The 25,629-nt window shown below is 50.7% G+C and overlaps 9 protein-coding genes across 9 annotated transcripts; 4 read left to right on the top strand and 5 right to left on the bottom strand.

The window, feature by feature from the left end:
* Nucleotides 1-1,547: 1,547 nt before the first annotated feature.
* On the top strand, nt 1,548-5,142 carry K444DRAFT_546864 (uncharacterized protein; the record flags this gene model as incomplete). Its single annotated transcript, XM_024876262.1, has 6 exons — nt 1,548-1,834; nt 1,894-2,847; nt 2,898-3,241; nt 3,294-3,533; nt 3,649-4,402; nt 4,560-5,142. 6 exons carry the CDS (start codon nt 1,548-1,550, stop codon nt 5,140-5,142), a joined length of 3,162 nt encoding a protein of 1,053 aa, XP_024727213.1.
* A 1,863-nt stretch (nt 5,143-7,005) lies between these two features.
* Nucleotides 7,006-8,072, bottom strand: K444DRAFT_546683 (glycoside hydrolase family 45 protein; the record flags this gene model as incomplete). Its single annotated transcript, XM_024876247.1, has 2 exons — nt 7,006-7,572; nt 7,629-8,072. The coding sequence occupies 2 exons, from the start codon at nt 8,070-8,072 to the stop codon at nt 7,006-7,008; spliced, it is 1,011 nt and encodes a 336-aa protein (XP_024727214.1).
* A 1,051-nt stretch (nt 8,073-9,123) lies between these two features.
* Nucleotides 9,124-9,866, bottom strand: K444DRAFT_265236 (uncharacterized protein). The gene has a single exon (XM_024871432.1). It carries the CDS (start codon nt 9,716-9,718, stop codon nt 9,242-9,244), a length of 477 nt encoding a protein of 158 aa, XP_024727215.1. The 5' UTR covers nt 9,719-9,866; the 3' UTR covers nt 9,124-9,241.
* Nucleotides 9,867-10,298: 432 nt separating this feature from the next.
* K444DRAFT_710060 (uncharacterized protein) lies at nt 10,299-11,222 on the top strand (the record flags this gene model as incomplete). The annotated part of the gene is made up of 3 exons (XM_024888212.1): nt 10,299-10,352; nt 10,472-10,676; nt 10,772-11,222. Coding segments are annotated over 3 exons (261 nt in total), but the record flags the coding sequence as incomplete, so codon positions are not given.
* Nucleotides 11,223-12,038: 816 nt separating this feature from the next.
* K444DRAFT_575762 (glycoside hydrolase family 13 protein) lies at nt 12,039-14,472 on the top strand. The gene is made up of 7 exons (XM_024877488.1): nt 12,039-12,620; nt 12,672-12,801; nt 12,850-13,003; nt 13,057-13,320; nt 13,376-13,717; nt 13,766-13,862; nt 13,912-14,472. Exons 1-7 carry the CDS (start codon nt 12,270-12,272, stop codon nt 14,320-14,322), a joined length of 1,749 nt encoding a protein of 582 aa, XP_024727217.1. The 5' UTR covers nt 12,039-12,269; the 3' UTR covers nt 14,323-14,472.
* A 153-nt stretch (nt 14,473-14,625) lies between these two features.
* On the top strand, nt 14,626-16,947 carry K444DRAFT_265283 (uncharacterized protein). The gene has a single exon (XM_024871433.1). It carries the CDS (start codon nt 14,749-14,751, stop codon nt 16,783-16,785), a length of 2,037 nt encoding a protein of 678 aa, XP_024727218.1. The 5' UTR covers nt 14,626-14,748; the 3' UTR covers nt 16,786-16,947.
* Nucleotides 16,948-17,108: 161 nt separating this feature from the next.
* Nucleotides 17,109-18,470, bottom strand: K444DRAFT_547132 (WD40 repeat-like protein; the record flags this gene model as incomplete). Its single annotated transcript, XM_024876282.1, has 2 exons — nt 17,109-18,143; nt 18,198-18,470. 2 exons carry the CDS (start codon nt 18,468-18,470, stop codon nt 17,109-17,111), a joined length of 1,308 nt encoding a protein of 435 aa, XP_024727219.1.
* Nucleotides 18,471-19,229: 759 nt separating this feature from the next.
* K444DRAFT_637700 (uncharacterized protein) lies at nt 19,230-19,783 on the bottom strand (the record flags this gene model as incomplete). Its single annotated transcript, XM_024884159.1, has 2 exons — nt 19,230-19,511; nt 19,580-19,783. The coding sequence occupies 2 exons, from the start codon at nt 19,781-19,783 to the stop codon at nt 19,230-19,232; spliced, it is 486 nt and encodes a 161-aa protein (XP_024727220.1).
* Nucleotides 19,784-20,941: 1,158 nt separating this feature from the next.
* K444DRAFT_637701 (RGS-domain-containing protein) lies at nt 20,942-23,264 on the bottom strand (the record flags this gene model as incomplete). The annotated part of the gene is made up of 3 exons (XM_024884160.1): nt 20,942-21,073; nt 21,124-22,497; nt 22,560-23,264. 3 exons carry the CDS (start codon nt 23,262-23,264, stop codon nt 20,942-20,944), a joined length of 2,211 nt encoding a protein of 736 aa, XP_024727221.1.
* Nucleotides 23,265-25,629: the final 2,365 nt, after the last annotated feature.

A 25,629-nucleotide genomic window follows, 5' to 3' on the forward strand; every position in this document is an offset into this window, starting at 1 on the left:
AAAAGTGAAGTGATCAGAAATGGAGCAGAGGCACGAGACAAGGAGGCAAATCAGGCAATGAGGGCGGCATTTTCTCCACACAAGCGAGCTGCTGCACGCCACCATTCATGGACAGCTGTGGCTCAGCGATGGGGGGACTCTCGGACGTGCCAGGGGAGGCGGGACTGGCGAGGTGGGGGGTGGGCTGGCGGAGAAACCAAATTGCAAGGTTGCAGTCGAAGAGCTCCCGAGTCTCGAGTCTTGATCGTCCCGTGCCCCGGGTCCCTTGACGCGTCGAGGTTTGCAAGGAGCGCAGCGAGAGACTTCTGTGCACTCCTCTTCGCTCCTCTTCACTGCTTTCTCCTCCTCTTTCTCGATATGCGGAGCTGTACAGTCTTGTACTAGAGCCATGGCCAGCCCCCCTCACCCACTTGGCTCGAGGGTGCATGGTGGCCGGATTGAGACACGCGGCAGGGGCCAACCTGCTGACGATGCGAGCTTTTACCAAGCGCCAGCAGCATGTGGCTTTCCCAAGGCTCCCGCTCTGCCTCTCCGCACCCCCCTCCCCCCTCCTTTGGGGGTTTCTAGTATTCTAGAAGGTCCGTGGCGGACCGTCCAAGAGACGTCGGAGCCAACCGTCCGTCAAGTGCAAGTAATCCGGGCATATTGCAGCAGCCCGCAAAAGACGAGGCCTGCCGGTCATCGGTCCTCCCAACCAAGCGGCTGGCTCGAGTTGCCCAACTTGCCCTCTCCTCCCCAATGCTCCCTCCTCCCTTCCCATTCCCTTCCGGGCTGCCTCCAAAGGTCCAAGTGCCTCGCTCGCGCGCCCCCCCCCAAGAGAACACAGTGATCCCAGATGATCCAGATCCCTGCGTCGGCCATCACACGCCGCCAGCGTAAATAGCCAGGAAGCTCCCGCGCTTCGTCACAAAATCACCCCCACTGAGCTTTGTCCATCCCCATCCCGCACGCACGCAACGCACCGCACCGCACCGCATCGCACCGCACTCACGAAGCACAAGCACCGTTCTCGACTCCACAATCGCATCGTGGGTTGAATTGTGCTCTGAGCCTCAACTTAAGCTCGCCGTCGTGCCACTCTGTACCACGCGGTGCTGCGACGCCTCGCCGCATCGGATTGCCATCCGGCTGCACGACTGGCAGCGACTGCCCGGTCGTCTGCTCGTGCCCCCAGTTCTCCCGGCATGCCATAGTTGACTCCCGGGTCAATTGACCACCCGGTTACAATTCGCAAGCCCCTTCAACAACGGCTCAAACGGTGTTATCTGTTCCTACTACAGCCAAAGCGACGCTTCTGCGCGCAGTGCAGTAAGTCACCTCACGTTTGCCATCGCTCAACCGTCTCCCCTCGCCCCGCCTCAAGTCTTCCGTGGTGCTGACCCTAATCAATGTAGTCGATGCGATCCACTCCCTCCAGTTACGCCGAAGTCGAGGGTGATTTTAGACCAGAGACTGCGACTTCCTGAACCGAACAATTCGCCTTTCTCCGTGGGACTATGACTTCAATTCTTGCAGCACAGCCGCTCTCGTTCTCTGCGAATAATATTATGAACCAGATCGATACACCCGGGATAGCTCAGATTCACGACCCCGCACTGCAGCGGAGACACAAGACTGAGATGGAGGATAAAAACCGGGGGAGACGTCGGAGTCGGCCCAACAGCAAGAGTAAAGATGGCAGCGGGGAGGGATCTCCAAACGAGGGCGCGGACGGCCACTCTTCTGGAACGGATGGCCCCTCGAGGAAGCGCCGTAGGAGTCGCAAGGGCTTGGACAAAAAATTCGAGTGTCCCCAAGAAGGCTGCGGGAAGAGCTACTCAAGGGCTGAGCATCTGTAAGTCGTGCTAGAGCATCCTCAAGTCCTTTCCGACACTAACCACAACCATCTTATAGATATCGCCATCAGCTGAATCACACGCCTAAGCAAATTTATAATTGCGATTTCCCTGACTGCTCTCGTACATTCGTCAGGCAGGACTTGTGTAATAGACATAGGGACCGGCATACTGCTAAGGGGTCACAGCTTCACCGCAAAGATTCCATGCTAGGCCATGCTCATGCTTCACCAATGGTAGAATCTGGTAAGCCTTTGTCAATGCACGGCTCCGCTTCTCCAGAGGTTATGAGACCAGGTCTGGCTGGTGGTAAATCGCGAACTGGCCAACTTCAATACCAGTCTCCTCAAGAGATGCACCCCAGTTCCTATTCGCCCGCGACCAACCCCTCGTCTGGAACATACTCCGGTACAGCTTCCTCAAATGGCGGGGAGAATTTTCCTCAGTCCAACAACTTCATCAAACGCTCCAATAGCGACAATGTCACTAGGGGGCATGATTCGGCCACGGGTACCCCACAAAGTAGACCACAGCGCCACTCAAGCTTTGGAGTATCTGATGCAAAAACGGCCGATTTCTCGAGGCCTCCTCTGCAGACCACTGTGGGGCCCTATGGCTTGTTGAATTCTGCTTCAAGCTCCCAGAATTATCATGCCAATCAGAATAGTCCGCACACATTTGTACCCCAGCAGAATTTCACACCATTCACACTGCCACCTCCCGGATTCTCGACGTCCGTGACTGCAGCTTCATCCACGCGGTCAGCTGAGCCGAGTTATCCTACTTCGATGTCCACAGACTATCCCAGCGAGTCAACTCATCACCAACAATCCGGCCCAGATATGATGCTATTGGATCAGATGACAGCACCTAACACTATGCCTGTGTTTGGAGGCGAAGGTTACAACCGCTCTCCTTTTGCCATTCCTGAAGATTTCGTGGCATATTTATTCAGTGGTCAACAAGTAGACAATTCTTCGCCCATGCAGATTGGACAGCAAGGTTATACAAAGTAAGATTCTTCTCTCCCGAGTTCTTATGGTAATACTGACTTCTCTCCAGCTATCCTGATACGAACAACCAATACTATGCACCTTATTTTGCAAATGACATTAATCTTGGCGGATTCTTTCCACCAAATCATCAACAACCCCATCATCCTATGGCTGTTACGAGCTTGCTTGATACAAGCCTTCCCGAAACAGTCCTGTCCGAAGAGAAGAGCCAAGCGATTGTTGACTTGGTCAAAGAGCGCTTCAACGAGACGGACCATGCACCGGTTGCAAGACAGAAGGAAGCTCTTCTGGAAGGCGACCGCAGCGATGACAGCCATATGCTGAGCCGGAAGATGATGCAAACTTACATTGGGAGTTACTGGTACCATTTTAGCGAACAAGTCCCAATTTGTGCGTGCTCCAATTCCCTCATCTGAGGTACCAAATGCTAATAAGATAACAGTGCACAAGCCAACATTCTCGCCAGACAAAACACCAAACCTTCTTCTGATTGCTATAATGGCTATTGGTGCATCTTGTTTGGACAAGATTCATGGGTACGAAATGACTCAAGCCGGTGCAGAGCTCTCGAATTTCTTGGCTTGGCATCTGAGATGGGAAATCTTCAGCGACTATCATTTTCGCCCTCCGGCGAAGTTGTGGGTATTCCAAGCTTTACTGCTCTTAGAGTTGTATGAGAAGAGTAAAGAACCCATTTCTTTGTCCCCTTATGTTCACTGGCCCGGGAGCATATTTCAGCTCCCGGCTCCTTCCCGGCTCCATCCTCGTCGAAGAAATCGGTTGCTAATTTTTTCTAGTGTATTCGACTAGAGCTTTGCATGAGCGAGCACATATCCATCACGCAACCACGATCACCTTGATGCGTCGCGGTAGCTCTCTCATTGGAAGATCTGCTTTGGATTCTCCTCCGAGTGTCAGGGATGATAAGCAGGGCGTGAATGGATCTAGACAGTCCTCGACTTCTGGGGCAAATACTCCAGATGAGTGGTGGAACCACTGGATCACCAATGAAGCCACACGACGGGCAGCCTTCGCAGCATTCGTTACTGATTCAACACATGCAACGATGTTTGGCCATTCTACCGTTATGGTCGCTCACGAAATGCGGCTCCCACTGCCCTGCGATGAGGCTCTCTGGACTGCCACTAACAGCGCTGAAGTCGGCAGAATCGAGGCTAGTCTTCAAGCCAATGGTGTGAAGCCAATCTCGTTCTTAGAAGGCCTTAAGAGGACTCTCAACGGGCAAGAAGTTCGCACAAACTCGTTCGGGCGGACCATTCTGATGGCTGGCCTGCTAAGCGTGAGCTGGCATATGAACCAGAGAGATCTCCAAGTCAATTCGCTTGGTGTTTCACAGGCTCTGGGAGGACGAGATAAATGGAGAGGATCACTGACCCGAGCATTCGATCTGTGGAAACAGGACTTCGACAGGTCTTTGAGCGTCAATTCCGACGGCATCCCTGGACCCTATGTATACACCGAGAAGAAGGAGGACAACGTTGTGTTTCAAAGCAGGACAGTTCTCCATCATTTGGCACACATGGCGATGCAGTACGTGATATACCCTACAACCTATTCTCCTCTCTCAGTCGTGCCGCGAGGTGTTTTTACTCTCTAGATATTTCTTTAGAGTAAAGAACTCGTGAACCATTGTCTCGACCACCAATACTCTTCCTAATTAGGCAATGCTGACTCTGATATCATCTAGTGTCGATATCGTGGATTGCCAGATCTTTGCTCGGGCCAAGCGTCTTCTCGGCCGTACCATTGGTTCCCAAGATCTGAACAGCGCTCAACGGCGGATGAAAGACAATTGGGCTCCCACCGCAAAAGCCAGGGACGCCACGTGGTACGCTCTACGCTTCCTGTGCAGCGTCCTACTTCCCGAAGAAGTTGTCACATCAAACAACATTCACAGCGGTTACAATGACCCTCCCTTCGACTACTCAGCTCGAGACGACCCACTGCTTAATAGACCATGGGTTATGTATTTCGCAGCTCTGATTGTCTGGTGCTACGCCTATGCCCTGGAAGGCCCAACCAGTGGACCCGTCCCCGCGGCCTACGATTTCGAGGAGCAAGTGCGAGACATGCGCGCGTACCTGCGGAGAGTTGGCGGCGTCCATGATCCCGAACAGCTTAAATCGATGCGCGGATTCAACGGCTGCAGTGGTATGCTGATGGTGCTTCGCACCGTGTTCGAGAAGACGAGATGGGAGCTGTTGCACGAAGCGGCGCTCCTGTTGGACAACTGTGTTAAGTTGCTCGGGCAAACAACCCAAAGTAACTAAGTTCTTGGATGAGTTTTGTTGATAGAGTGTTGATGGAGGATATGAAATTTCTGTGTAAATGGCGAACTATTGTATTTTATGGGCCGGGAAACTGGACATGTTTGGCATTGGGGTGGCTTGTCAAAATTCGCATGGAGTGGAATGGGGGCTTTGCGTCGTTTTTTGTAATGCTATCGCACGTACCTATACCCAACACATCACATTTTTCTTCCAAATACTGCTCTTGCCCATACTTGTTGTGTATAGTCTTCCTTCCCCTGCTAACTTTCAAGCCATTTGATTGCCGGAACCGGGGATTGGACTTCTAGCGTAAGGAAATACTTGTTGCATATCACATCAATGTTCTAAGAGTTATTGTACATTGGGGATTGTGAGTTTCCACAACCAGGTTCTCTGGAACAATGAGACTCAATTCCTTCCGTCTCTATGTCAAACAGATGGAAAGGGGTCATCGGACAAGTAGCAATTTCAACCGATCTCGCCCTGATGGCCCTTCTGGCCCGGTAGGCCTGATCCTCAGATGACGCTCCGAGTTGGTTTCTGGTGAATCTGAGAAGCTAGTGTCGTTCCCCTTCGATCCCCGATCTTTCCTGCCCAACTCACTCCTTACTCATCTTACCTCTCGCAAGTCCAACATCAACACATTCCACCGCTCAGGATCCAGTTCAACCAGTGACCAGCGAGTCCTGAGTACCGCGTCCTTCAACTCGCCTAATATGATATCAAGTATCTTTTAGCTCTTTTGATACGATGTTAACGTCCTTCTGCTATCACGAAATCGTCCAAATCGACCCCTCTACTCGCAATCTACAGACTTTCTCAGATGGCCATGGCGGCCATACATCAGGGCCTCCTAGCGCCAAAACCTGAACCGACAGTCACTGTATTTCACTTCAATGCCGTCTTTGGGAGAAGACTATCGGCCAACGCACAGTCTCGGTGTGTAGGCAAAGTTCATATTCGCAGGGGTTGCGAGAAAAGAACTTATTAGACAAAGTACGAAACGGTTCACCACGAACCCCCCCTGGCTTGCGAATCCCGAGTATTGGGACAAAGCTCGGCAGCAGGATTAAGTTACCGTGGAGTTGCCAGTGTGTCAAATGAATAGATTAGATTAGATTAATGGCCATTAATCTAATCTATTCACGAAAAAAAAAAACTCATTAATCATATTCTATTCACGTGTTAATTAGATTCATCGTGATTAATCTGATTAATTATTCTAATCTAATCAAATTATTTTAGCATTACATTAATCATATTCTATTCACGATTAATCATAATTAATGTGATTAATTTGATTAATGTGATTAATTTGATTAATGTGATTAATGTGATTAATTCTTTGACACACTGGGAGTTGCAAATAGTTGTACTAATCTTCCAATGAGCAGTTTTCTTCTCGAGTGGAAGCCATCGTTGCTTCTGGCTCCACAATGAACACGGCATCAAGGTCCGATGCCCAACTCGCAAGGACATCCTATATACATTGACAGCTTCCCACTTAGCAGACTCTTAATGTTTGGTACCCAGGCTCTTACGGGTGGAACAATGGAGAGTGAATTGTGCGTGGAAGATTTTTGTTGCAAATTAACTCCATGTTCCAGAACCTCTTGAGCTTGCTCAGGATTCAGGGATGCCAAATCGCCAGGCAGCATAGTGAATAAATAAAAACCACTCATTGTTTTATGACTTTGAATCCTTTGGTATTCTTCGTGTGCTACACAGCTCCAACCACATACTTCTACTCCGTTTCACCTAACGCCTGAATCCCCTAGTCTACCCAAGAATTTTCCCTTCCCCAAGTGGGTTTGTCTAAAATATACAAAGAATAGAAGTGGCTCTGGCCAGCCAGAAGGTCTCTCAATACTGTGCTTCACATCCCTCAATAGTCACGGTTACAACTTCAGGTGCAGCAGAATATGTGGCCACGGGACTTGGACTTGGAGCTGGAGTAGTGATATTCGAGGAGGGTGAAGGTTGAAGGAAAATTCCTGGGGAGACGGCGGGTGTAGATGTGGAAGAAGAGGTAGACGCAGCAGGTGTTGGTGTTGAAGTGGTCGTTAGTTGAGCGGCAGGTGAGGATACAACTGGGTATGAAGGGGTGACAGCAACAGGCGATGAAGTTGCAGGGGCAGGGGCGTTGGCTGCTGGTGAGTCCGCCGCTGGTGCTCCTGAATCATCAGCTCTCGCACAACCGGTTTTGGCGGTAAGAGCTGCTGGACAAGCTACTTGTTTGAATGATACACTTGGGTTGTCAGCTCCCTTGAACCAGTCGTATCGCCAGTAGCAGCCGTCTTTGAGAGCAGCCGGGAAGCTATCACAAGAGGATCTCGACGCAATACCACCATATTGCGCACCCCAACCAGAACTTGGGGCTCCAAACATGTTTGTGCAACCATTGAAAATGCCAACGCCACCACCTGGGATCTGAATTGAACGTCAGAAAAGATCATAGCTAGATTGTGGAGGGGAGGGGGACGTACGCTGATATCAAACTGGTTCCCAGACAAATCTGAACCCGTGTTGGTAGCTTGCACAATCATTTTCTGTCCAGCAACAGCTCCGCTGGTGAAGGTCAACTCATAGCAAGCACAGCACCAGCTTGCTTCTGATCCTCCCGCGATGTTCACTGCTGCGTAGCCGTAGGCAAGGTTGTCATCGACAGCCCATGGTGACTCGTTGGAGCATTGATAGGCCGGTCCACCAGCGCAGCCAGAGGCAGCGTTTGAGTCCAGAAGAGGTTGGTCCTTGATATCGCACATTTGTACCGGGTTGGATCCAGCGGCAAGGTTGAATTTTCCAGGCCAGGCGCAGCTGGGCTTACAGCAGTCCCAATAGCGGGTCGTGGTGCCTGTCCCGCTTGCCCCCGCGTTTGCCTGGAGGAAGTAGGGGAGGAGGGCGAGGAGGGTCTTGGTTGAGAATTGCATTTTGAAGTCTTTTCAAGGAATGATGGACTCAAAGATAGAGCAGTGTTGTTTCAAGGTGTGTTGAAATGTTCAAGGTACCTGACCAGTGAACGTGATTTTAAAAGGAATGAGTGGTCCAGCGAATTTGAAAGGAGTGTCAAACTCGACTAGGAACAAGGAAGGCTGAAGAGCTGTGAATAACCTCGAAGTTGGGTGACCAAGAAAAGAGGGAACAGAAGGGGGAGAGCTTCAATAAATCACTTATTCAGATCTCACACAGACGTGACCGGCCGCTGGGGACCTCCCCTATCACCTTGCCCATGTCACACATCGCCAATGAGGAAGATTGAGCGCATCCTACGTACTATTTTCGAAACGGTGGCGGCCGGTTGGTCGCGCAAAAAACCTTGGTCTCCTGCGGAATGCGGGTAGCCCCCCGATTTAGCGCCACTAACCCCTGAATCCGCTCACCAAAGCTCGGTTCCTGCGCCGGGGTGCTGGGTGTTTGGTTTATCCGTGGGGTGATTGGCGCGGGGGGGTGTTTGCCCCTTTTTCTTTGGGCGGATGTTCTCGTTTCATGTTTCAACTGACTTTTTTCATCACTCTTTGAAGATCAGACGAACTCTGATTTGTCCTCGGCTCCCTCACGAACGCGGCGCCACAAAGAACCACTTTTTGGAGGAGTTTGTTCGTGAGCACAAACCCGATGCGGTGTGATGTGGCGTCAACTCGAAACAGAATGGGGTCTGCGTCCCGTTGGTGAATGAAGCGCAGGCGGATTTTCAACCTCAGCCTCAAGCCTCATAGGCTCCCTCGCCCCTGGCTCGGCCAAAAGGAGTCCAGGCGGCTTCCTGGGCCGTCGAGGTGCGTCTGTACCTGGTTTGCGGACATGATCAACGCGGATCTATTCCAAGGTCGCAAATTTCTGGTAAATGTTGACGGGAATGATGGTTGAAAGATTCTCCGTTATCATATAGTGGCTTCCTCTCCCAAGCCGTCTGATTCTCTGGATTCTTTGAACAAATGCCTCACGAATACCCCGAAGTTATTTGTTTTCCATAACTTTCGATGTCTGCCAAGGAAGTGGACCTTTTCCTCAAAGAAAGAATTCCCGGCAGAAACCTATTCGTGGCCCTGTGGTAGTCCTCCATTCGTTTCCAAATTCCTTTTGCAACACTTCTTGCTCCTCTCTAATCCTTACCATCACCATGAACACCGGCAACCCAACCTGAATTGTTGGCGCTAATAAACAAGTTGACTGCGCCTTGCAATAGGAAGAATTCTGTGTAACTTGGATGTTGCACGTATTGGTAAAGGCCAGTCTTGACAAGACACTGCGGCTTGTGGATCGCGAAAATGAAATTCTCTCCAAGTTGTGCAAATGACCAGAGCCAACTGGCTGCCCCCAACATGAAAAGCATGGTGTACCAGCTCCACGAGAACAGCCCCCACCGAGGAGTTCTGGATTCCGACAGAATTGAGAGCGATTGTTGGGAAAGAGGACCAGGCTGATATGGTGAAGTAGTATGAATCGGAAAGTGGCCGTCGGCTGGTCTGACGGCGACTTGGCTCACGCTGGCACCAAAACATAGGGCGAAGTTTCGTTCGGAAGGAGCCAACCACCACAAGACTGCAAAATATATGTTTAGCAAGACCTGATGTTCCATAAATGGCCATGCCTGTGGTCAACTTCAGACCTTGGTCGAATATTCTTTAATTCATCGACCAAGTCCAGTGGCACAGTTTTGTTTGTCCCACAGTTCAGTCAGTGGTATGTGGGCTTCAGGAAATTTTGAGCATTGTGGAACGGGGTGTGAAGGCTCCTCAGAGTAATTCAATGGGTCGTCATAATAGTCTGTTGCTCTCGTCCTTGTTAGTCTCTGTTCTGTTACCCCATACTAAACATTGCCTCTTTCCCTTTCAAGATCTGACCTCCTGCTCTCAAGAGCAAGCCAAGTGACGGATGACAATGTCTTGCGGGTCGGAAGGTGCGTTGCTCAAGTGCCAAGCCTCTCTCGGATCCTTCACCTTCACCTCCCTTTCCTGGAATCTTCTCCCCTTCACTCTGAATCTCGTCGCTCTTTTCCTCATGACCACTCTCCTCAACGACATCCCCTTCTTCACCACAGAACCCAACAATATTTGGTCTTCAAACTCCTTCCTCTCTTCCTAGTCTTCCCTGTCTCGATCTGTCCCTCGCTCTCAACAACAGTTCCGGTCGAAGCGGACGCACTTGCAATCCATTCTGACCCAAATTGTACGAATGTCGTGATTCCTGTGTCGATCACGGCCAAAAATGCGGTACGCCGTCATTACTTTTGTCATTTCTCTACTTTTTGCTCCCTGTGAGATGCGGATCGTAGCTGCACTGGAGCCACCAGAACCTCCATGCCGTTATAGCTCTTCTTAATATTTTCGAGTTGGTACCAATAGAATTCACTCTCGTTTCCTCGTTCAACATTGTTGCTCGCCTCGTCAACCACCCGTTCGCATCTCTTCTGAGGGCCAACTACAACATAGCCGGAACGTTCTGCGAACCAGCGATAGATGTCCCCAAGAAAAGAAATAATATCCATTTTCTAGCACATCCAGCAGCTTATGATCGCACCTATGAGAGTTCAGACTGTTTCCATCACTCAAGACTATGTTTTATGGCCTGAGAAGGTACCCATGTCTTGGATAGCTGACACTATTTAAGTGGTTTGATGGCCTCCACTCAGGAGTTAATGGAACGCCCTACAGCTGGGTCTCTTATGCATCGAAATTGGGCTGCCCGACCTTCTTGTTCGGCCATCTAGGCAACGTCGGCTCCGACCATCCCAACTCCATCACTACTGTTCAATGTACAGTCAAGCAGCAACAGTTCACGAACTGGTCAAAGTGGCCAGAGCAGGAACTTCACGGTATCCTCGCAGATTCTGCAACTTCGTCTTCGTAGGGGAAAGCCTGGGGTCGGTCGATTGGTTGGCAATTTCGCCAATGTCGAATACCCTAACAATTTCAACTCGACCATCCTTGGTGGCTTCCGCAAATTCTGGGCCAATGCTGTTCCAGGTATGGACATTTCCGCTATCTTTCGAAACTCCCACGACTTGCTGAACCCTTACATTACATTCTTGAAGAACTGACTTGTGATTCTCAAGGCTTTACAGTTACTGCGGCCCTCTTGCCAGCAGTGCTGACTGACCAGACCAAATACGGATTTCTCAAGGCAGAGCTTGGTTATCTCATTACCAATAGCGTGACAGGAGCTGACCGGAAACAAAGATGTGGTCTTTCGTGGTACATTCGACATTCCGATTGATGGCCCGGGAAATTGCAAGAGGTCCAGTATACTTGCACAAACGAAGCAGTTGTATCCCAGAGCCAAACCTTATTGGTGGTTCTCACTTGACAATTCTGGCCTTTGCTGGCAACTTCAGTACACGGCATAGAGCGGCTTCAAGTATGCGCATGACAGGCTGGCTAAACAAGGATTTGAGAGAAAGGGGGGTTTTATTAATCAAATCTTTGAGGGTGTTCGACAAAATGGAGGAGCTACTTCTTCCTGCATAGAAGTATGTTTTGCTTCTGTAGCTTGTGGTCAGATCACCCATCCCTATCATCGTTACCGGTCGTATTCGGGGGGATGTTACTCTTCCGTGACTTGTAGTCAGTTCATTAATCTCTATTATTAAAGTCAAGTAGGCTTTAAGAGCACTCTCACTTGTTATTCTACTTTGCCACATTCAAGTTTCTGGTCAAAAATTGCATAATCGACGAGTGATTCAAGTAGCTAAACATCACTCGGAAAGCGATCATCTGTTCTCAGGTTATTTATAGCACGTTAATTATTTCGCTGGTGAGGTAATAAGTTATGAAGAAGGGGAAGTGAGGTAAGAATGAAACTCCGAGAATTACCCCGCCCCGATCTCATCCTCCCACCATGATAATAAGCGGGCCAATGTAACAGTAGCCTCAACCTCCACTTTCAATCCATCTACTAAAAGGCTGTGCATATTTAATTCAATCCTCTCCTTACCTCAATCCGTTCATCTACTCTATCTTCCAGTGTGTCAAGGTCGCTGTACTTTCCTTCAGTTTGATGCTTGGTTGACGTAAAAGCAAGACCCCGCGCCTTCCCCTCTCAAGTCACGAGGGACAGCTTGTCACACTTCGGCTGCTCCTTCCCATTCCAGCCTCTTCACTGCTCACTCTACTATCAACTCATTCGCAAACATGGGCGAACTAAGTCCTTCCCAGCACCCCGTTAAAAGAGCATGGTGGAAAGAGTCCTCCGTCTACCAAATCTACCCCGCCTCCTTCAAGGACTCCAACGCCGACGGGATCGGAGATCTCCCTGGAATCTTCTCCAAGCTCGACTACATCAAAACATTGGGCGTCGATATAATCTGGTTATGTCCGATTTACAAGAGCCCGCAAGTCGATATGGGCTATGATATCGAGGATTATAGGGAGATTCATGCTCCGTACGGCACGGTAAAGGATGTTGATCGCTTAATTGAAGGATGTCATGAACGGGAGATGAAGTTTGTGATGGATCTGGTGGTTAATCATACTTCTGATCAGGTGAGTCTTGCTTTTGAATGAGGATGAGGGGGAAGATGTTGATTTGGGCAGCATAAATGGTTCAAGGAGTCGAAGAAGGGGAAAGGCAATGAGTTTCGGGACTGGTACATTTGGAAGAAAGGGAAGTATGATGCTGATGGGAAACGGCACCCACCGAATAATTGGGCTGCGGCTTGGGGAGGTAGGTCGCCTTTCGTTCGGCTGTTTGAAGGAGCTAATAATGGGTTAGGAAGTGCATGGGAGTATGATGAAGCTTCAGATGAATATTATCTGCATCTTTTCGCGCCACAGCAGCCGGATTTGAATTGGGAGAACCCGAAAGTCAGAGAAGCTGTTCATGATATTATCCGTTTCTGGCTGGATAAAGGAGTTGATGGCTTCAGGTATGTGTAATATCATGATCTTTGGTTGTTGAACCTGACGTTAGAGCTTCTAGAATGGATGTCATCAATTTCATCAGCAAGGTGCCAGGCTTTCCTGATGCGGAAATTACGAGGCCAGATCAGGAATTTCAGTCTGGCCACAAGTACTTTGCCTGTGGTCCCAGACTGCACGAGTATCTTTTGGCACTGGGTAAGATCCTGAAGGAATACAGTGCTTTCTCCGTGGGCGAAATGCCTGGTGTTGAGGATCCGCAAGACATTTTGGACGCCGTTGGTTTCGACCGCGGTGAACTCAATATGATCTTCCACTTTGAAATGTATGTTTCCCAATCCGAACAAGCTCAGACCGCCCATATTGATCATCTTTCGTAGTGTCGATCTAGACCATGGAGATGGTGGAAAATTTTCTCCCAGAAAATGGGAGATGTCGGGCTTGAAGAGAATTGTCAACAAATGGCAGACCTTCATGATCAATAATGATGGCTGGAACGCTCTATACCTCGAGAACCATGACCAGAGCAGGTCCGTCTCACGATGGGGATCAGATCTACCTGAATTTAGAGCGGCTTGTGCGAAGATGTTTGCTACCTTTCTAGCACTCCAGAGCGGAACCGTATTCGTCTACCAGGGTCAAGAGTTGGGTCTGATCAATCTTCCAAATGACCGACCTATCTCAGATTATCGAGATCTTGAAACCCTGAATGCGTGGCGTGAGTGAGTATACCACCAACTCCTTAAGGAATACATGCTAAATGAAAATAGCTTGCTTGCAAGGTACCCCGATGACAAAGAGCGCCAGCGTATCATGAAACGGGAGATAACTCTGAAGTCGAGAGACAATGCCAGAACCCCCATGCAGGTAAGCGAAATCTCAAGCAGCGTGTACAACTCAGCTAAGTATAAACCAGTGGAGCAACTCCAAATATGCCGGGTTCTCTACAGCTAAGCCCTGGCAAAAGGAGAACGAGAGCTACACTGAGATCAATGCGGAAACGCAGGTCGGTGTGAAAGATAGCGTCTTCGAGTATTGGGCAACTCTCCTGCGTTTGCGTAAGGCCCATAAAGACGTCTTCATCTACGGCGACTTTGAACTTCTTGATGCGGAGCACAATGATGTCTTTGCATATACTCGCACTTTCGAGAACCAGAAGGTTATTGTGGTCACGAACTTTCGAAAGACACCGGTTACTTGGTCACTTCCCAAGAATATCACATTACGGAAAGATAACATCTTGGTATCTAACTATTCGGATCCCAATATCGAGGAGGGATTATTGTCTTTGCGTCCGTTTGAAGCACTTGCTTGTTATTTGGACTAGATAGCTTGTTATTTGGACTAGATAGCTAGTTATTTGGACTAGATAGCTTGCTCATGGATTTAGGCACAGTTGAAAATAAAAAAGCAATACACAGAAACCTAAGAGATGTCGCATAGAAATAGGTAGAATCTAAAATGTGAGTCATTATCGAAGATTTAATCAATTCGGAGAAATTGTGATTTGGGTTAAAAGGGATCCAGGGATCGTGTCATTTAAGTAAACGAGGGTCAATGTAGATAGATTCTGAACGTGGAGGCGGCCGCGAGGCACGTCCAGTGAGATCCATCGTCATATCTGAGACCTCCCAACATCTTCCTTCCCTTGGATGGGATTGCGAGGGTCAGCCTTAAAACCGCCATAGGCTCCCGCACAGCAAAACGTTCTTTCACAGAACAATGTGATTCCCTCTACCATCTGCAGTCCACGATGATGGTGCTTTCGGGACTGCTCAAACCATCGAGCCATAATACGCCTCGTCGACACATCAAACCCTCACCACAGAGGCGGAGCTCAACGCATAGCACCGACCAAAGCTCCCCGGAATCTGCATCTTCTCATGATCCTCCGGCAGAGCCATACCTCCATAAAGAAGCACAGCTTGCACCCATCGAATCCGAAGATCCGGACCTGAGAGAGCTCAACAACAACCTTGTGGCACTCGCGGCGATCTTCCCCGATGTACAAGTCGACGTTTTCCGTGAGATGCTGTCAAGCTTTGATGAGGAATCGAGACTTGCAGTAGTTACAGAGACTTTATTGAAGCACAAAATGAAGTGGGTTCGGGGGCGCTATAGGGTGGCCGTGAAGGAGGCAGCCCAACCAGAGCAAGAGAAAGAAACACTACACGGATCTCAGGGAAATGTGCCGGCCGAGGAGAAGTTCAGGAGTGCGGGATACAAGAAGGCTGTCAAAGCTATCACATATCAGGAGTTCAAGGGTCTGTCGAAGTCAACGATCAATGCAGTGCTGGCCGAATTCAACCACTCTTATACTCTCGCACGACCGACCCTTGTTGCCTTATCCTCGAAGTCCTGGCGGTTTTCGCTGTCCTCCATATTCTTACGACGAAAGCCGATATCTTCGTCCGAAGCTGAGCACCATCCTCTTGTAATTTGGCAGTCAACAGGACAAGGCTCCATAATTCCCACCCTGAAGGCCACCGGATCTCCGGAGCTGGACAAGGAACTCTTCGATTCCCTTATTCGGCCTATACAACAACGCCGACTTATTGAACTAGAAGAGAAGGATCATACACTGGCCTTGGAGCTCAATAATGCCGAGGCTGAGAAAAATGAAGGACTTCACGATTGTGAATGTTGCTTTACGTCAGTAACATTTGAGGAATTGTCGGCATGTGATACTGGTGGACATTTCATCTGCTTCCAGTGTGTCAGACGGTCAGTCAACGAGGCAGTGTTTGGACAAGGATGGCAACGAAATATTGATCTCGATTGTGGCACACTTCGTTGTGTTGCAGCAATGTCAGATGATTGCCAAGGCTGCATTCCACAAGAGCTCGTCCGTCGAGCGTTCAACGAAGACAAAGCTGGGCATGAAATCCTTCGAAAACTCGATGAACGTCTCGCCGAAGACAGCCTCCTCAAAACGAACTTACCACTTATTCGTTGCCCCTTCTGCAGCTATGCTGAAGTAGACGAACTCTACCTTCCGGACTCCCAGCGATCTTGGCGACTAAAACGCAACGGACCTTCTTCTCTATATACCCTTGTAATCTTGATTTTAGGCGTTGGTATGATACCCTTTCTTTTACCGGCGTTCTTGATATTCTCTTTCCTCTTCCTGCTGCTCTCCTCTCAGCAAACCTTCGGCGACTTTGCTGTTACCTACTTCAACGCGTCTGTCATTCGCCTCCGCCGGAAACGCCTTGGTCTGAAATTTGTCTGCCAGAGTGAGACGTGTGGACGTTCATCCTGCATCTCTTGCACCAAGGCGTGGAACGATATCCACATCTGCCACGAATCCTCTCTGCTGGCTCTACGGACCCAGGTGGAACTCGCAATGTCTCTGGCAATCAAGCGAACCTGCCCTCGCTGCAACACCTCATTCGTCAAGTCATCTGGCTGTAATAAACTCACTTGCGTATGTGGATACCAGATGTGCTACGTCTGCCGCAAAGACATCGGAAACGGCGAAGGCTACCGACACTTCTGCGAGCACTTCCGACCAAACGGCGGAAGAGGATGCACTGAGTGCTCGAAGTGCGACCTCTATCGATGCGAAGACGACGAGGTGGTGGTCAAGAAAGCCAAAGAAGAGGCCGAGAGACAGTGGATGGAGAAGGAAGGCAATGTCCTCGGCGGTGATGAGAAAATCCGAAAAGTTTTGGAGGAAAAGTGGAAAACCGATGCGGATGCAGCTTGGTGGGATGCCCGGTGGCTGCAATGGAAAATGCCAAATTGGGAGCTGATCTTTGACTCTTTGATAGAGTCTGTTGTAGAATGACGTTTATGCCTTTATGCTTTATGGCTTGGGATGGGATGGGATCGGTTTGGGCTGCAAGCGTGGGATGGGCACTTTTGGCACGGATAGCGTGGTGTTCATGGCACTCAATGTATCTGTCATACGAAAGTAATGGCTAATCTCGTCTTCATGAATGATCATCTGTATTGTGCGTGAATCGGGTATCTAGTGAGAGCTCTATCGCTCTTGATGTCTGTCCTACAAGTAGACCTATGAACGCCATTTCCATGCTGTAAGTAAAATCCGAAAATACCTGGGGAAGATAGGACGAAAAGAGCCTTCACAAGTCATATTTCATCCCATAGTTAGGACGCAACAGACATTGCCATTGCCAACTCCGACGACTTGCTCCATATCCCACTGGGTTCTCGTCTCCACAAAATGAGCTTTCCATCATCACCAGTTGAGCCCAATACCTGACCATCGTGATCAAAGTCGACATTCCACGGAACCCTATTCGCAGCCATCTTCGAGACCTCAGTCGCAACATGAAGCACCTCTCCCTCCTTGCCCTGATTCTCTGGTGCCCTCGAGCCACTTGGTCCCGGTCTGGCATTCGCCAATCCAGCTCCAATACCAGAAGGCGTATTTCTCCCACCATTCTCAGCCGCCGACTGCGGAACCACAACCTTTTCCGGAAGCTTCGCATAATCCTTACTCCGCGGTTCCTCGCCCGCCTTGCCCGGCGTCTCAACCTTAAAGACCCGAACAAACCCATCCTTGCACGCCGTAGCCACAAAATCATACCCTCTAATATTACCCGGCGCCCACGCAATGTCCCTCACCAAGCTCCTATGCCCATCAAACCTGCACGCCAGATAAAACTCCTTCGATGTCGACGAGCCGAGCGTGACGCTGTGAGAGATCTCCTTCGTGCGCCACAGACTAGCACGGTTCATGCTCGCCACCACCACCGCCAATGAATCCCGTGGAACTCCCAAGCGGAGAGCGTTGTAGCACGGCTCGAGATTCGGATCAAACATGACCTTGAAGCTCACTTCTTCTCCACGCGCCGGCTTATCACACACGTTAACCTTATCCATCTCGTTCCAGTTCTCGAGGTTCTCCGGCTGGTCGTTCTCGAAGACGGCGAGCTGGGCGTTGCGGTTGATGACCGCGAGGTACGTGTGCCGCGTCTCGGTGTTGAAGGTCATGGAGAAGGAGAGGAAGGGGGCTCGCGACGGGGCGCGCAGTTCCCAGACCGGCTTGTTGGAGTGCGAGTTGAAGCGTCGGCCTTTGTTGGGCGCGATGGTTGGGTCTTCGACCCAGAGTCTGAAGCGGCCATCGGCGCCCACGGAGGCGATGAGGTTGGGGTGCAGTTGGGGGTGGAGCCATTGGATCTGTATCTTCGTTAGCTGTAATCTCGAATGTGGATGGTGGGGGGGGGAGTGTACTTGGTAGACTTCGGCATTGTGAGCTCCCCACGTATCGCAGAGAACCCAATTACCGGCATTATTCTTATTGTAGACTTTGATCTTGCCGTCAACGGAGCCGGTTGCAAAGCGATCGCCGTAGTAGTTGAAAGCGGTTGTTGCGATCATATCTCTGTGGCCATGGCTGAGGAGTTGGAAAGCGTCGGACAGGTCGTCCAATGGGTCATCGTCTTCTTCCTTTGCTGATTTTGCGGGATCTTCCTTCTTCCGAGGCTCTTCTTGCGCGGGCGCCATTGTGCCTTCTAGAGTTGGTACAATGGTTGTAGTAGGAGGTTGGTTGCAGTTGAGCCCGGAGAATTCCGCCTCGTCATCAAATGCAAACAGATGGTCCGTGCCCGCGAGGCTGTCGAAGCCAAAAGCGCATAGCGTCGGCAGATCGTCGGAAGCCATGAATATCAACAAGTGCAATGCAAAGATGTGATGAAAGTCTTTGCTTTCGTCTGTTGTCAATTGTGTTGTTAGAGACAAATTTGTAAAAAGAGATGTCAATTAATTTTCGACTTCACTCCCAGCCTTTTAAAAGGTGACATCATCGGACAGGACTGGGCCATGCATAAATTAGTGAATATTGAGATGAGAACCCAGTAGCTAGTGAGCTTCAGACGATTTCCAGACATTCAGATCACAGCAAAGGAATAAAATCACGAACTTTGAAATGACCAATTACCGTCCTAAGGTCTAAAGACATTCACAAACACCAATTGGACGAAAATTATCTTTTTAGAAAGGGCCATTTCCTATCAATTCCCGATCCAAGCATCACAAGTAAGCCATCCTAGACAAGTGTCTCTAGAGCTATGTACAACGAAGTTAAGGTACTCTGCCGCTGGACTCCCGTGCAACTCTTTGTAAGCCATCAACGTCAACAGCCAACAAAGAATGCCATTTCCAAGGAAGCTAAACACATCTCCTCCAACAGCTCTATCCCTACCCTTCCCTCCACCATGCGGAATATCTACACCCACGCTTCTCGCACACTTCACTTCACCAAGTTTACAAAGCCATCGCAACAATACCAGCCACAGCACCAACAAGCATGCCGCCGACCTTGTTCGCACGAGCAGCGCCAATGATCATGGCAGGCTGGGTAGGATAGACCGCCGTTCCAGTTGCGAAGCCGCCGTTTGGTGTCATGATCGGCGCAGCGTTAGTGATGGTCAATGGATTCGGGTAAGGTGGGTTAGCTGGCGTAGATGCCGGGGGAGCGTTTGCTGGGGAGGACTTGGCGCCCGGTGGGCAAGAGGTGTAGAGGACTGTTGAAGGAGTGTGCATTGGCTTTCCATTGTGTTAGTACTCTTAAAAGGAAGATGAGAAAGTTGAGGCAAGAGAAGAGGGAAACGAACATGAGTGACAGTGCATGGGCAATCCGTGATAGTCAGTGTAGTCGCCTCGGTGACGGTGTACGTTATCCCGTTGTGAGTGAGCTCAGTAGCGTACGGGCAGAACGTGGTCAAGGCTGTGACAACCATTGTGGTGTACGCAACAGTGCCATTCCCGGCAGCAAGAGCACCAGTGGCCGCAGCCAGAAGTGCAAGGCCGTACTTCATGTTGAATTATGAGATTAAAAAGATTAACGAGTGTGGGAAGTTAAGATGGCTGAACAGTGCAACTGAAAGAGCGACTTCGTGCAATGTAAAATGGAAAGGAGAGAGGGCTGGAGAGGAGGAACGGACATCTTAAAGGGAACGAAATCAACTCGGGTCCGGATCACTGATGTCTAGCCCTTCCGCGACCTCCAAAACTCCCCCCAGAGATACCCGAACCTCTCTAGTTCAGTACACCAGACACCAGGCTCTAGAGCTCAGCCTAACCTATTCACATCCAATCACAGCCTCCTAGGGGAATTTAAAGTAGGAGATCCGCAGAGGCGTTCCTGAATTGGCGTGTGCTTAATTTCATAAAATACACTGGTATTGATGGTTGTTTACAGCGCGAGGAATGTGGATGTGGAAGAGTTCTGAGTTTCTGACAAACCAACGCATAAAAAGAAATTAAGAGCTGGCTTGAGGAATGACGATCCATTCTGGATCGCGTCAACGACTCGGTCCCACCTGGTCACTCGACCCCAGGGCTGGAGATCTCATTCCTGCCCGTGGCTGTAACTTTTCGATTCTTCCCAACACTGCCGCAGGGGCTAGGCTTCATGAGTTTTCATTTCGTCTGTCCTTTGCAGTGGATTCTAGGTACACCGCTACTTTTCGGGATGAAGTACACCGTGATTTCCTCCTCAGACCTCGACACCGAAGGCTACTAATGTTGCCAAGAAGCATTCTTGCCCTCGACCTTTCGTTTCTTTCCCTTCCGATCTTATTAAGGACTAGCTTTCTTCTCCCTTGAGCCCTCACACCCTCCACAATTGGATGGGGGATCTTTATCTAAATAAACAAGTTCTCAAAAGCGTCTTCAAAAGCCACGACGCCTAAAATGCGTGGTAACAAACAGGTTCGAGTATCCCAACGAATCGCCAAATGCCAATGGTGTATCTATCCTCTCTCCAGGGGATATCTCAAGCTGTTATTGACGAATTCGAGGGCGCCCGATGTCCAAAGGATAATTGGGAATCTATGCAATCGCTAAAACAGCAAAACTTGGCTTGTGGTCTCGTGTGAAACCGACAATTCCGAAGTCTCAGTAACGGGTATATATATGCGTACTCGGAGGTTCCGGGAAAACTTTTAGGTATGGGAAGAAAAGTCGAATCAAATTCATCGGTTGGATCGGCTCATGCTGCGTTCGGGGAGGTTGACGTTGTTGTAGCGAGGAGCGATGGAATCGAAATCGTAGTTCTTGAGTGTCTGTTCATATTTGGAACTCTTCATGAACTTGGGAACAGAGTCCTGGGAAGAGAATTAGTATGGGAGAATGCTGAGAGGCCAGGAATACTCACACTCGCCATGAGCTTGAAAACGGAGATTTGGGCCTCCTCGAAAAGCTTGGTGACTTCCTTCAGGCTGTCGATCATCGCACCATCCTGCCCGACGGCCTTAGTCATTCTTGTCGCAAGCTGATTTCGCAAAAGATGGTCGATGTTGAGTTCGCAAGGTGAGCCCGGGGCGAGAAACGCGTTGTAGATGCCATACGCAGAAGCCATGGTCTCTTTCACAGAATCGAGGCTCCCGCTACTGGAACTCTTTCCACTCCTCGACGGCGAGTTAGCTTTGATTGCGATCTTGCACGACTTGAGAAATTCATCGACATCCAGATAGAAGGACAGATTCTCCTCGCAATGTGTGTCTCGCAAATTTTCTCGGAAGAGCAATCGAAGAGCGGCATCATTCAAGATCTTGTCCAGCTTCTGGGTATTCGAGTCTCGAGAAACACCGGCTCGTGCAATGACACTTGAGCCTTCGCTCTCGGATGTTCGCTCCTTGTTGACCATGTTCACGACATCCTTGCCCTTCTGTGTCATCTGGTAGATACCGTTCTTCGTGGGCTGAAAGATAACTGCTTTTTCCTTGTCCTGTTGCGAGAACTGGGCGAGGTAAGTCCTGTCCTGCTGCACACACCAGATCAATTCGTGCTCCAGAAATAAGCCTGCGATCTCGCTTGTCTCTCTTCGATCGACTGTTGTACAACAATCCATCAACCAATCCGTGGCGGCTTTGCCGGTGAAGGTTTGGTACACAGCACGAGGCGGAGAGCCAATCTTGCGTTCGTTAGCCATTCTAACACCGGCTATTCCGTCCTTGTATTCACTAAGTGAATCAGAATCGGCAGAGCTGGTGCTATTTTTGATGTTAGGGCCGTTTTGGCCAATGAATCGGCGGAAAATGACCTCGATGGTACTACGGTCAGAAGACAGCTTATCTGTAGCAGAGTCTCGTTCAAGAATCACTAGCTGCATTGTATTCCTAGGAGAGTTGACGAGTTCAGTGACATGCTTCTGCTGAATGCCGTTCTTCGCACAAAATCTCTCTAAGACGTGAATGCCCTTCGGGGTCAGCTGCCAGACGGAGCCCTTCATAGTGAACTCCTTAGCCTGCTTCCCGTCCGCAGATTCGACGAATCTTGCATCTAAGAACCGCTGGCATACGGATCGAGCCATTTCCCGCGCCATCGAGAACGTGGTTGTCGTCGTGGTGGTTACTATCCGCGAGGGGTCTTTTGGATCTGGCATTCGGTTTGATTGGGAGAACTTGAGTGATCCTAGGTTGTTTATGGCTTCCTCTGACAAGAATGAATGGTCGACCCGACTCAATCGGACACGGTGGGGTGCTAAAGGTAAGCTCACAACCAACGTTGCAAATAGATCCTTGAAATCCTTTGGTAAGGTTAGCCCAAAGGCTCTCTTGAACCTTGGCAGAATGTCCGCTCTTAACTTACTCTTGTAAAGGGTCTGTCATCGCTGGTCATGCGCAATAAGCGCGAAGATGTTTGATGCATCTTGTTGGCGTTTTCAGATCGGGGTAACTGTATGGGGGCAGGCGTGTCGGCGGCAGTATTCGAATACGCCTGAGAAGGAGGGTCCGTCTCAAGCAGTGACTGGCGAGCAGCTGACGAGTATCTGGTTCCCGATCTCGTATGGGTGGACGACGAGGTATTGCTGCTATGGTGGGGGCTAGTATTACCCTGAATACTCGTGTGCGAGTCTGCCGATCTGGGAAGGCTGCTGCTATTGTTCAAAGCAGCAGTGGGGGAGCTCTGGGCGGTGCGGTACAAACTGCCACTCGACGGCCGCGAACGTACCGTAGGTTCAGACAGGCTGGCAATTGCGTTTGTTGTTTTGTCGCGGGCCAATGCAGCCAATGTGAAAAGGGTGCCTCGATTTTGTTTCGACGAGCTGGTAGAAAGTGTGGACTGATGGTGCCTCAAATTGTTGATCTGGCGATTGGAGAGGTCGTTGAGGGTGCCGCCGGGAGAGGAAGCGTCCGCAAGGACTGGGGAGGATTGAACGATAGTGTTGTCCTGGAGAGCAGGAGCAGGCGATACAGTCTGGAGGGAGAGGTGGTGATCTAGGCGATCGACGGATACTTGAGGCAGATGGGGGTGAGAGGGTGAAGGTGAAGGCGAAGGTTGAGAAAGAGCCATCTAAGGCTGGGGGCCGCTGGGGATGTTTAACGACGAGGCCCTAATCAGAATCCTGGTCAAGGCCGAGTTAGTCAGAGACGAGACTAGGGCAGGAGCCGATGTGGAAGGCGCGGGGGGGGGGAGGGGGGGAGGCCGCAGTCAGTCGTCAGTCAGCAGCCAGAGGTCAGAGGTCAGAGAATTGCAAGTAGGCGCGGTGCGGTGCGGTGCGGTGCAGTCTGTACGGAGCACAGGAGGCCTGCAAAGGAAAGGCGCCACCCCGGCTCGTGGTGTGGGCCCAGTTTGGGTGGCGGCGAGCAATGAGACTTGCTTGTAGACAGGAACCTTCGAACAGTTTGGCCTCGGGATCGCTGGGGGGCGGTTCGGGGGCCGTGACTGGCTTGTCCCTGCCGGGAGCTCCTCGGGCGCGGTGTGGTTCGTGGTTCGTGGCTCGCGGCTGCGCTGCTGTCCGTCGTCAGAAGACCGCAGGGAGAGTGAAGTGGAGCGGAGCAGAGCAAGGAGGAAGCAGCAAGCAGCAGCAGCAAGCAGCAAGCAGCACCCACCACCAAGCAGCAAGGGGCAGGGAGCGTCGCCTCTTCCCACCGATGGCTAGCTTCCGCGCTCGTGGCCAAATCGCCTGAGGGACAGATCGGCTGCGTGGCAACAAGGATGTGTCGACCCGCCTGCAGAAATCGGGCTCGCGCGCCCCCCTGTGCGGCCTACAGAACACGCCAATAGAACAGCGAAGCCTTCGACGCTCGGCGCCCGCTGCTGGGGCGCTGCCCCACTGCCCAGAAAAGCAACGCTGCTCCAGCGGAGCCCGGCGGAGCTGTGCTACAGTACTAGTACGGAGTACAGGACGGTACTTACAAGAATCGCTGCACGAAGTCCCTGCTGCAGTGCCGCAGTGCCGCCTGTGAGTGAGTGCCTGGAAGATGCTGGTTGACGCTGGTCCAAGTGAGACAGACACCCACCGCAGAGCGCCCTGTACACGCTGCGTTGCTGCCCCCCCCCCCAACCCTGAAACTCCCTCCTTTGAAGCTTTCTAGAATTCTAGATTATTACTGTATAGGCCACCCGCGTTTGGGACTGCCCCCGGCCTATTCATTCACCTGCGCCGCTGGGTCAGGCTAGATGCGCGCAATTCAGGCTTAAGGGGGACATACCGAACACGCGTGGAGACAGAGGGGCGGCTTGGGTAGATGCCGGATGCGTGGGTGTTTGGTGTGTCGCAGATCGCTGTCACGCCCCAGGCACAGGACGTCTGAATTGACGATACCGTACCTGAGCGAGATCTTCTGGTCTTCTGTTTTGTCTCAGTCAGAATCTTCCCCAATTATTAATTTCGATCTCCATTCCGTCGTATCACATGTCCTCTGCCGCGCTGGCTGCGGTGGCCAAGCTCCTCAGCCTTTCTTCCCGTGGGAAGAAGGAGAGTTCCTCCGCTGCAGTGGCTTCCGCCGAGTTTTCTGAGCTTGATGCTGGACGAGGTTTTGCCCCAAAACACTCGACGCCAGCTGCAGACTCCCGTCAAAGACAGACACCTGTTGCTGTTCGCCCGTGAAATTCCACTTTGCGGATGGGCACCGGGCACCTGGTCCTTGAACGCGTGCAATATTGATAGGAGAACTTTTTAAGGAGATCCTCGACGACTTACTCAATCTCTCACGCGAATCAATTGGGGTTCTGCAGCTCGCCGTCGTCTCTGGTCAAGCCGAAACTGAAACGAACGGCTGCTGCTTTGCGGCCAATATCGAGACCCAGGCCCCAGCTGCGGTACCGTCGTGAAGGATTTGTGCGTCTGTAGGGATGTATCTGTCAGCAAAAGCGAGTCCCGGACTTGCTGTAGCTCCTGTAGCTCTCCTGTCGTACCGGACGCCTTGGACATGCAAGCGTTCAAGGACGTGGAGAGCTCTCACACGATGCCGTCAAGCTCAGCGTTTCAATTGAAACCCGAAGTTGATAAGCCACCGCCTCCCCAGGTTGTTGGATATGTTGCAGCGTGTCGATCTCGTCCTTCCAACGCTCTTCTAGAAGGCGACGCAAGGCTGGGGCAACAGAGCGGGAAAGCATGAATTCCCTACAACGTACCTAGTCTGAGCTTATTCCCGACGTTCCAGAAGATGGTTTTCCTGGTACGAAGATCGATATGCCCGGAGCGTTGGAGTTGCTGTTGTCTTGCGATCCTTGTTCTTTGACAGCGAGTGTTTCGCAGCCTCGCTGGTCCCTGTGAACGGGGCCGCCCTATCAAAGTCGCGGGTAGATCTGAGCGACGATCCTGGCAGCAATTTTGTGGCGGAGCGAATTGAAGTGAGTGCTGGAGAGCAATTGATCATACTAATTCAGCTCAACGTTGCCCTCGTTCGAAGGAGACAAAGGAGAGAAGGGG

Source organism: Hyaloscypha bicolor (assembly GCF_002865645.1).
Source record: "Hyaloscypha bicolor E unplaced genomic scaffold K444scaffold_183, whole genome shotgun sequence".
Classification (NCBI taxonomy): domain Eukaryota; kingdom Fungi; phylum Ascomycota; class Leotiomycetes; order Helotiales; family Hyaloscyphaceae; genus Hyaloscypha; species Hyaloscypha bicolor.